The following is an 11,644-nucleotide window of genomic DNA, read 5'->3' as shown; positions in this document are numbered from 1 at the left end:
CTCCCTCCTAAATGTTCTCTCTCTCAAAGACCCTTACTTCCTTCCTCTGGCCCTTGGGAATTAGATTTGGAGCACAGTGTTCCCTCTATTCATCCCTCACTCCTTCACCTCTTTCTCATCTCAGCTTGAGCTTAATCCTGCCTATTTTTAGCTGAAGCCAGGATGGTTGGTGTGTGTTAATGGGCACAGTGTTAACCTTACCTTCATTACACAATGTTCAGCTTGTGTAAAGAGGGTGTGAGAGGAGAGGGAACACAAGAGGCCATATGCACTGATTGGAAATAACTGGACAGTTGAGAACAAATTCCACAGACATTGCTTTCACCTTTCCTGTGTTCTGAAATTAGTCCAGATGTAGGATGGTTGGCGGGGAGTGAAAGTCACCATTAACTACCGAGATGGATAAATATATATAACACACACACACTTAAAAAAAAAAAATCCAATCATCCTTGCCAAAGGCATAGAATAGTCACCATCTAATAAACTGAATATGTATGTGTTTCCACAGCTCCCACTAGTGGCAATAAAGAATAACGCCGCAGCTGTAGAAATGTCATGATTTAATTCAACATAAAAGGCAGGGATGAGCACTGCATAGGTATTCATAATTTACAATTCACTTTCTTACAAAATGAATATTCAAACATTCAAAGATGTAGATACCACAAATGTACAACATACAAAAGGTGTCGATTTAAAGTCAAACTGCAGAGAATTCCCAAAACAAAACTAACCAGTACAAAAAGCCAGAACAGATTGATGGTTTATCATAAAGTCAGAACTGATCACAGATCAGTTTTATGATGGCCTCCTGCATAATGGTCAATGTTAGGATATCAGCAGGGTGGGCTGATCCTATATATTTGTGTAAGGTCAACTTCATTCCAGAGTGATATGAGAAAGGCAATTTAAAAACAAATAATAATTAAAAATAGGTAAACATCTGAATGTGTCTCCCAATGGCATCCTGTTCCCCATATAGTGCACTACTTTTGACCAGAGCCAAATGTGCACTCTTTAGGGAATAGGGTGCCATTTGAGATGGAACCCAACTCTCTTTTTCTCTGTTCATCCAATAAGAAAAGGGAAAACAACAAATGTTCATCTTTGAGACTCCAGTGTTTATGCCTTTATGAAAATAAATACACTTAAGCTGTGGGATGTGTCACTCAAGCAACATTAAAACAACCATTAACATGTTTAAAACAATTTAAAAAGGCAACAAGGAGCTCAATGTGAACGTGGTTTAAAAATAAGAAGTCTAAGTTTGGTCCCATATTCACCCATTTTAACAGTTTGTCTTGTGAGTTGCTATGGTCTACAAGGCAGTGAGATGCTTAGTTTCAGCTCGATCCAATTGATCTCAGTCAGTCTCGTTATGAACGGCAGTGATTAAGCTCAGCTCAGTTTGGTGCTTAATCACCTGATAAAACTAATCTTGAAAAAAAATATGAATCATCTTACCAGAGTGTGCATTTCATTGTCATTATGATAAAAAGGAAAGACAAATAAATACCTATACTGTACATAAGAGAAAAGTAAAACCCTTTTGAAAATAAATAGCCAAAGTGTTTGATGAACTCAGAAGACCTTCAGAGGTGTCCAGGTCCTTTAACTCATGTTGGAAAGTCAGAAAGCATACAAAGTCCTTGAAAACAGTAGCAGACAAAACCAGATGGGACTATTGGTGTGAGATGGTGTCCGGAGGAACAGATTGTCTCCACCCCCCATCATATTCTCTCACTAACCAAATCTCTCCTTCTACTCTCCTTCAACATTCCCAACCCTTCTTTCCCTCCATCTCTCCCTTTCACAGTCTCAATCTCTATCCACCTAATAGTTTCTTACTTATCTCTCCCTCTGTCTATCCACCCCTTCTTATCTCAATATATATATCCTATCCCTCGCTCCCTCCCTCCTCCTCCTCTCTGGTAGAACATACGTGCCACAGTAACACAGAAGATATAGTAACTGTAGAAGATTGATTTGTTTGATAGAGGCCCAGGACCTCCCGATCGTCCTTCTATCCCGCCATCTTTTCCCTCTTCCCTCCATTCCCCTCCTCTCTCTGTGATAGGCAGTAGATAGATCCATTTGAGTCAGTCTTCTTTCCTCTTTTGTCCAGGGAGGCTGCAGGTCTGCTCCTCCATGTCATAATGGTCCACACTGAAGCCGTTGACCAGGGGGGCTGTGTGGGGGGTAGAGGGGGTTGTCCTGGAGGAGAGGAGGTACTCCTGAGCAAAGTCTGGGTGCTGCTCCACGAACCGACAGAAGTCATCTACAGATGGATATAGAGAGAGGGAAGGACAGAGCGAAAGAGAGATTGTAATTAGTGTTGGCAGTGATCCCGTTAGTTGGACGCTCTTAACCTGAGTGATTTACAGTTAGTGCATTCAACTTAAAGTAGTTAGGTGAAACAACCACATATCACAATAAGTACAACTTTTTCCTCAATAAAGCAACTATCAGCAAAGTCAATGCTAGTTAGAAAAGACGAGTGAGAACGTTAGAGCAAGAAAGGGCATTAGTGTGTGATATCACCGTGTGTGATCTTCCCCGCGTCAAGTGTGTCGATTGCTGAGAACAACTCTGTGACGTCGACCTCTGCCACTCCCAACGCCGTTCTCAAAATGGATGCCAGATCCTTTTCCACGATCGCCATGTCCTCCTTCGCCTCGTACATCTGACCAGGGTCAGGACATAGGACAGTTATAACGTTTTATATAGCAGACGTTTTATATATTATCTAGGTATTTCTATTATAAATGCCTTATAAGAGCAGACAGATGTTATAATGCTGTCAAAGAGCAAACATTGGGTTAATATAGTGCTTCATAGGAACTGTTATAAAACTTCATTGCCTGTCACTCACCCCAAAGGCCAGCCTGAGGGTGTCCATGGCTTTAGAGGGTTGACATGCCACAGACAGGGCTATCACATACTCCCTGATGTCAATCTGACCATCTCCATGCTTCAGAGAGGGAGTAAGGGAGAGCGAGGGAGAGAGAGGGAGTAAGGGAGAGAGAGAGAAAGAGAGAGATAGATTAAAAGAGAGAGAGAGAGAGAGAGAGAGATTAAGGGAGAGAGAGAAAGGGAGTAAGGGAGGGAGAGAGGGAGTAAGGGAGGGAGAGAGAGGGAGTACGGGACAGAGCAAGAAAAGAACATTAATGGTTATTTATTTCTCCTAATTTGATTGATTGACTGAATAAAAATCACTGTGTGTGGGACACTATGTGATTTATACACTGTGTGTTAGATACCTACATGGTTGAAGAGGCTGTGTAACTCTGTGAGCATGTCCGTCACAGGTAGGTCGAGGTAATGAGCAAAGTCCCCCAATCCCAGTCTGTATCCCCAAAGCTTCCTGGCTTTGCTAGCCTGCTGCTCTAACACCGTATCTGTCGTCCCCGCTCTCAGCCTGCACATAGAAAATACATGGTTAAGAAATACATTTCCTACTGTCCAGGGTTGTGGCTAGAAGCTTGGTTTTGTCCATTTAATGCAGCGGTATTCAAAGTCTGGGTCGCGAGAATTGCAGTGGGGTCACCAAATTAAATATATATATAAAAATTGGGAACCAGTACAGATTATTTTATGGAACAATATACAAACTTCATTGAGAAATAATTTGAAATTTGATTGAGTAAATGTATGTATTGGTTGTCTTAATGTTGATAGGAGAGATGAGAATGTAATGAATTGAAGGTTATTTGTTGATGTGAAAATAAACATGTACCGGTTTTAAGGATGTGTCATTAGATTTGGGGTGGGAAGAATTTCTGGTGCCAAAAATGGGGTCCCCGCTGAAAAAGTTTGAAAACCACAGATTTAAATGGCAAAATCAAGTACATCTCAAATAATTTGAAATACTATACTTTCTAGTATCTGAATGTATTCAACACATTCCTTTGACATAGATCTGCCATTTCCCTTAGTACTATTTCCCAGTATTATCAGAAAACCCAGTAGTATTTCCTAGTAAACCCACTAGCATTTCAGTAGTATTACCCAGTATTATAACTAAACCCAGTAGTATTTCCCAGTATTATCAGTAAACCCTGTAGGATTTCCCAGTTCGACCAGTAAACCCAGAAAATATTAGTCGTAATATTTTCCCAGTAAACCCAGTAATATTAGTCATAGTATTTCCCAGTAAATCCAGTAATATTTCCCCAGTATGACACCCTTAAAATGTCAAAACGAGGAACAAGAGATCACTCATACCCTACCTACCCATTCAGACACCTAAACAAAAACACAATGTACGATTTTAGAATAAACATTTAAACATTTTGAAATGTTCTTATTCATTCAACATCAATGTTTTGTTACATCAGCAAAACAAGTGTTTTTAAAAACTATTAAGGACCTGTAATAACGCTTAACAACCAATAGTAAAGTAAACTCCAACTCACCCGAGCCTTCGCGCTAGTCTATTGAACTGCAGTAGGCTGCTGTTGCTAGGGACACGCATTGGGCCCTTTGCTAGGCTCAGCTGGCAGTCATCAAACGACAGGTCTGTGATGGGCAGCTCCAGGGCCCTATCAAAGCACAGAGAGAGCAGTCAGAACCCTCCCCCCTGACATGTCAGATATACTTCTCTAAATGCCTGCCACATATACAGTATAAGACACACAGATAGCCAGATGTAACCTGGGGAGGCCACACACACACAACTAACTTGGCCATGATGCTTCTGACATTATTGGCGAACAGAGCAGGGTTGTTCTTCTCTTCCTCAGAAGGAGTGTAGAGAGGCAGGTACTGCATGGAAGAAAAACTCATTGTTATCACCTGCCCATCTTCCATTTCTCTTTCTTCAAGAAAGATTGGACGTCTATACGCAGTAAGACACCCCACTATGTAACAATGGCGCCATATTTGCTGAGTCCACCTTTAAAAAAATAACCGTTACCTCAATCTCTATGGGGTTGTGAAACTGGCACAGTGTCAGCCACAGTATCTCAAACCTGAGTGGAAAGCGAGAGAGAGTAATCAGTTGATTCAGAAATGTAAAAAAGGGGGAGGGGTGATGAGAGAATAGAGAGAAGTTGTGCAAGGGGATATTGTGAAGATTAACCACAGGCCTAAAAATCTATCTAAAACATATTGCCAGATGTGTGCCGTTTTTGAATATTGATTAGTGATTGTCAAGGACGCACAGAAATCCCAAAATGTGTGGAGTTTTTGTTTGCAATGTGTATAGGCTAAGAGAGCTTCATCAGCTGTTTATTGATGAACTGTTGTAATAGTGTGAAAAGAAAACCTATTTGGTGAGAATTACAACACAGGGTACAACGTCTATTCTAGCTCCTAAAGGTGCAGTAGCCTACCTTGGGTGTTAAAAAATGTTTTTATCTGCAGTTTTTCTATTGCTATTTATTCTGTTACCAATCAAATTGACATGTTAATAGTATCTTCTGATTACAATTATTATGGCTCATATTTTACCCAAACGCAATCTATTAGCTTCCAAAATATAAGTACTGTAAGTATATCTAGCTGTCCGATAACGCATTCTGATTGAATGGCTGGTCCTGTACTTTGTAAAAACAGAGTGCATGTTGGGAAAAGATCTTGGTTCCTTTCTAAACATAGCAATGTGAATGCAAAGAGGACTCTGTCCACAAAATAGGTGAAGTGAACTGGCTAAAGAGTTGAGTCCTCATTCAAAGGAAAGGACAGTGTGAATACAAAGAGAACGGAGTTCACTTTAAAGAGGACTGAGATCGGTTCTTTCAAAGAGGCCCATATGTGAAAACACACTAAGAGAGAGACAGAGATGAAAATAATGAGGAAGAGATACTCACGCTCCAGGGCCTTGCCATGTCCACGTGATCGTATCCTGTCGGAAGAGGAAATTAGTTACACAGCAAGAATGGGGCCTACACAGAGGCTGCATCTCAATACTTTACACTGGCTTCCTCTCCTCTGCGGGCCAGAGACACAGACGCATGAAAAGGGATCAAATCGTACGACGTACATCATTGTCCGTCAAAAGTGCAACTCAAGCCAACTATTTTCAGACGAGTTCCGACGAGTTTTATCTGTCTAAAGACAGACCATTTGTGCATTTGTCAGACAATCTCTGTTGTCACTCATCTGTCAACAGATAACTCTCATTGAAAAAGCATTGGCTCCATCCAAAATACTCGAGCACAAAATCACAGTGTGCTCATGTCCTAAATGAGTGACACACAGCAGGACTGGCGCCTACACAGAGGCTGCATCTCAATACTCTACAGAGGCTTCCTTTCCCCTCTCCGTCTACAATGGTCTGAAACCTTTGTACAAGTGAAAGCAACTTGGGGCATGGTCTATTTGAGACTTGCTTTGACTTTTTCAGTTATGTTGTGCTATTGCAGGTCAAGAGGAGAGGACAACATTGTAGAGATGAAATATCACTCCGCACGAGTATGAAACCACTCAAAACGGACTCAGACTGACGCCTTGAGAAGATAGAAACTGTCAACGGACGAAGGGAAGGAGAGGGGAAGGAAGGAGGAAGAGGTTAGGGGGTAGGATGACCTGAAATATTCTGCTTTTACGAAATGTGATGCTGTTTTCAAATGAAACACAATACCTTGCTCTTGTTAAAGCTTTTAGAATTGATTTGTTTTTTGTACAATTAAATGTACAATATCAAACAAGATAATATAAATCATAAGACAGTTAAGTATATTCTTCTGTATATCAAATTATATATACATGAACTTAATTTCCTTTAGACTCAGACATTAGTTAGACCTGTCAAATTTTAGTGCGTTATTGAGTCACTGCTGTTACGAGGAAGAACGTATTTTCACGCCACTAATCTACTACAATCAACGTTTTCCAGTCTTGGTGGGGCGTTGCTTCTTTTTTTTTCATTCAAAGTAGGAATGGAGAGAGGGTGGTTTGGAGGAGAAGAGGGAGGGAAGGAGAGTAGCTTACCATTTTGTTGGGGTAACGTAGGACTACTGGTTGGACTGGAACTGCTGGAATGAAGGCCCCTGAGAGAGAGAAATGTTACTGAGTGAGCTCGAGTGTGTGTCTGTGCGCATTTGTGTGTGTGTCTATGTGAGCATATTCATACTCTCCCATATATACCGTATACCGGTTATTTGGAAATAGCCATGGGATGATTTTTCAATACTGTTGTAACTATCATTTTTTAAATAAATGTGAATATTATTACTAGGTACTTTAAGTATACTGAAAAAATATATATAAAACGCAACATGTAAAGTCTAGGTACGATGTTTCATGAACTGAAATAAAAGATCTCAGAAATTTTCCAAACGCATATAAACCTTATTTCTCTCAAATGTTATGCACAAATGGATTTCTCCTTTTCCAAGATAATCCATCCACCTGACAGGTGTGGCATATCAAGAAGCTGATTAAAAAGCATGATCACTACACAGGTGCACCTTGTGCTGGGGACAATATAGAGCTGACCCTATTTAGTCGACTGGTCGATTGTTTGGTCGCTAGGCTGTTGGTGGGCCGAGCAGTCTAAAATATATGTTTTTATGGCATATGAGACACCGGTCTGATTCCCGCCTGTCTCAGTAGACAAATCCATTGCTGAGGCCGTGGGGTTGGCACACCATTATCACCAGCAGTACATTTACCGTTAATTCCCATAATTTCTAATATTTTGTTACGGTGATTTCTGTTAACGCATTCCATATATTCTTATTACAGTCTTTAACCTTTCTCATTGTCGAGGGCACCGCACAACCTAGGCTACATTTGTGAGGGACAAGATTTGGCTTATTTCATTCCATTTAGCAGTTGTCAATGAATTATAAAACGTCATAAAATAGGCCTACCTGATAATTTCTTATCCCTTGCGCAAATAGCCTACATCTATGTCTGTCTGGAGCTGACTGGAGCAGGAAACTGAGGGCCCAGAAAATGTTACACAATGTTGCAAGTTTGCTAGTGCTAGCTTCAGGCTGGACCAAGTTAGTATATAATAGTTGACACAATGTTTCAAGTTCCTTGCAGACAGGCCATGCGTAGCCAATTAGATTTATAGAATATTTATTTTTTATCAAGGTATTTTCTACCTACAGGCTAGGCTGCATTGTTATTTGTTGGCCTTATGTAGGCTATGTTTATATAGTTGGCAATGGAAGTTACTTTGATTTTTTTTTTAACTACATGATAATAATTTGGAGATACGAAGACTATTATAAATGAAAAGAAAACTGTTAGACGAAAATGTGCACATAAAAATAACTGGTATGCAGATTGGTAGAAAAGGTAAGATAAATTGGCACTCCAAATGGTAGCCTATTCGTAGCATTACAGCAGGAGCTTAACAGCAGAATCTGCAAAGGCCAGCAGCAGTAGGAGGAAGAGGGCCGAAAGAACAGACAACTGTCTGACAGCCCTAGGACAATAAAAAGCCGATAAAATGTGCAGTTTTGTCACACAACACAATGCCACAGATGTCTCAAGTTGAGGGAGTGTGCAATTGGCATGCTGACTGCAGGAATGTCCACCAGAGCTGTTGGCAGAGAATTGAATGTTAATTTCTCTACCATAAGCCGCCTCTCCAATGTCATTTTCGAGAAATTGGCAGTACGTTCAACTGGCCTCACAACCGCAGACCATGTGTAACCACGCCAGCGCAGGACCTCCACAGCCGATGAAACGGAGGAGTATCTGTCTAATAAAGCCCTTTTGTGGGGGAAAACTAATTCTAAATTTGCTAGGCCTGTCTCCCCAGTGGGTGGGCCTATGCTGCGCCCCTGCCCAGTCATGTGAAATCCAAATATTAGGGCCTAATGAATTTATTTCAATTGACTGATTTCTTATAATAACTGTAACTCAGTAAAATCATTACATTTTTGCATATTGAGTTTATATTTTTGTTCAGTATAAATACCTGCAGTCAACTTACTTGTCATTTCATTTCACCTGTCACAACTGTTCATAATGAAGCTTAGCGGTAGACCCCAGTCACCTTATGTTTGTTTACAAGCACACAACATTAAGAGACTGGAGCCTTGGGAGTCACTCACTATTGTGCACCATGAGCCAGGTGACGTAGTTACAGTATTGAATTCACAACCAAATGTTTGCCAGCTAGATGTATTATAACTATTAAAGTTAACTGTCTGAAATGTGCTAAATGCTCTGTAGTTGTGCATTCGGTTTGCTAAATGAGTAGCTAGCTAGTTAGTTATCTAGCTAAGTGGTTAGCTTGTTTCATAATGAATCTTTGCTTGGTAACAGCAGCGAATCTCCCCCTGGATCAAGAGCCTTGCTGTCTAATATTTGTTTTGTGTGTAGCAAACTGTCAGTAGCATTTTTGAGTTACTTGTATAACTTGATGAGCTGGGATGTCTGCCCTGTAAATTGTTTGTCAGAGACTGTATAGAATGTTGGCAATGACTTAGTTAGCATTTAACTAGCATTCGCCATGGGATTTTACATGTACTTGTTTGCATTGCTAACCTTCACATTAGAGACTCAGTGAGGTTTGAAAACCGTGCCCTTTGTGTTCAGTGCTGCTATTACCGAATAACCTGGGATGGCATAAGTTTGGTATGAAGGTATGACAATTTGGACAACGCCCAAGCCTAATTCACACTCGGTGGATGACTGACATTCTGACAACCTTCTCTGTGTGTGTGTTTAAGATGACTGACAACCTTCCCCCTGAGGACACACAACGTCAAAATCCTGTGTTAATGGTTACAGTTTTATACAGTAGTACAGCCTGGTCATGAAACTGCTGGAGACTACCCTGACCTCTGGGTGCAATGGGACCATTACCACTAGGATACTGTAGGAGTTATGACTGGATGATTATCTAGGAGTATGGAGAGAGGGATGAGGAGGTATGAGAGGGAGAGAGGAGAGAGGGGGCGAGAGAAAGAACGAGGGGATAGAGAAAGAGGGAGAGAGAGGGGCATATGCATGTGAAGATCGGTGTGAGATTTACATTTTAGTACAGCAGAGAGGAAGAGATGAGGGAATCCAGAAAAGAAAGAGAAGATCAGACAAAAGTGAAAAGAAGGGAAGATGACAATATGATTGAGACATACTGTATGCCAGGGCTGTTTGGCAGAGAACCAGTGAGAGGACTAAACAAGAGACACATTGGACAGCTAAATCCAGACAAGACCGAGGTACTTATTGTTGGAGCCAAAGCACAGTGAGAGAATTTGGCCTCACATTTTAATTCACGAGCAATAAAGGTAAAACACCAAGTAAAAAAACCTAGGTGTTGTTCTATTGGTTTTTAAATCAATCCACGATTGTTCACCCCAATACATGTCAGACATGTTTTTAATTTATGTACCCAGTAGGTCCCTCAGGTCCTCTGGCACTGGCCTTTTAACTATCCCAAAGCCTAGGACCGAGAGGCAGCCTTTAGTTACTATGCTCCCAGCCTCAGGAATAGCCTGCCAGAGAACCCGAGGGGGACCAAGAGGCATGGAGAGGCAGCCTTTAGTTACTATGGCCCCAGCCTCAGGAAAAGCCTGCCAGAGAACCTGAGGGGGACCAAGAGGCATGGGGAGGAGAGACTGAAACTGTGGACAAAAAGAGATCTTAAAAAAAGCTTTGCTTTTCCTTAGGGTGCTTTTTAGTTGTTCAGATTTTACTGTTATTCTTTAGTTTTCTTAATCCTCTTAAATATTTCATTTTATTTTCATTGTTTTTATTTGTTTTTTCCTGTGACGACCATTGTACTGCATTTCTGAAATGTGCTGTATAAATAAAAATGGATTTGGACAGAGACAACCCAGAGTTAAACTAACAGCTGGGTTTAAAGGGGCAACACTACACAGACGGGAACACGCTTAGATAAACAGGGATTTACAGCTCCAGTCAGATTTGGTCAGTTAAATTCCTAATATATAACTATTTACCTTTACCATAGCCCAAAATATAAGAATGTTACTCCATTGTTTACAAACAACAATGTATGTCTTTCTTTGCATCTGGAGCCCTGTCTATGAACTTGTGGTGACATTTCCCTAGCCCCATCCCTCAGCTGTATACCATCACAAATGGCGAGGACACCATTTTGTTGTTTTTCGTTTCCCAGAATGTAGCTTAACTGAACAGGGTGAGACAGGTTTAGAAAAGCATGGCTTATGGGGACAGGACAGTGACACAGGGGTAGAACAGTAGGGATTACTCTGTGGGGACAGCTACAATGAAGAGGGGTACACTAGTGGGAACACACACACACGCTGAACAGAGACACGCACACGCTAAACAGAAATACACACACATGGAAGTGCACATTCAAGACTCACATACACAGTGACAGGCACAAGGGGTGAAACTCCACTGAGACTCTGTAATGCAAACATTAGCAATGAGAGAGAGGGCGAGAGAGACAGACACACACAGAGCCAGAGAGACACACACAGCGAGAGAGAGAGTCGGCGCGCGCGAGAGAGAGAGAGAGAGAGTCGGCGCGCGCGCGAGAGAGAGTCGGCGCGCGCGCGAGAGAGAGAGTCGGCACGCGAGAGAGAGCGAGAGTCGGCACGCGAGAGAGAGCGAGAGAGTCGGCGCGCGCGCGCGAGAGAGAGAGAGTCGGCGCACGCGCGAGAGAGACGGCGCGCGCGCGAGAGAGAGACAGCGCGCGCGAGAGAGAGAGAGAGACGGCGCGCGCGCGAAGAGAATG

The 11,644-nt window shown here is 41.7% G+C and overlaps 1 protein-coding gene across 1 annotated transcript in view; it reads right to left on the bottom strand.

Moving 5' to 3' along the window:
* Positions 1-546: 546 nt before the first annotated feature.
* lpcat1 (lysophosphatidylcholine acyltransferase 1) overlaps positions 547-11,644 on the bottom strand; it is a 32,339-nt gene continuing 21,241 nt past the window's right edge. The window contains exons 6-14 of the mRNA XM_023975094.1: positions 6,937-6,995; positions 5,814-5,848; positions 4,919-4,973; positions 4,685-4,767; positions 4,419-4,544; positions 3,268-3,421; positions 2,876-2,974; positions 2,545-2,686; positions 547-2,281 (exon numbers count right to left, since the gene is read on the bottom strand). Coding sequence (XP_023830862.1) covers positions 2,103-2,281; positions 2,545-2,686; positions 2,876-2,974; positions 3,268-3,421; positions 4,419-4,544; positions 4,685-4,767; positions 4,919-4,973; positions 5,814-5,848; positions 6,937-6,995 — 932 coding nt within the window. The 3' untranslated portion in view covers positions 547-2,102. The remainder of the gene's footprint in view (positions 2,282-2,544; positions 2,687-2,875; positions 2,975-3,267; positions 3,422-4,418; positions 4,545-4,684; positions 4,768-4,918; positions 4,974-5,813; positions 5,849-6,936; positions 6,996-11,644) is intronic.

Source organism: Salvelinus sp. IW2-2015, linkage group LG30 (assembly GCF_002910315.2).
Source record: "Salvelinus sp. IW2-2015 linkage group LG30, ASM291031v2, whole genome shotgun sequence".
NCBI lineage: Eukaryota > Metazoa > Chordata > Actinopteri > Salmoniformes > Salmonidae > Salvelinus > Salvelinus sp. IW2-2015.
Note: the sequence above shows the minus strand (reverse complement) of the source record. Positions and strands in the feature narration are given on the sequence as shown.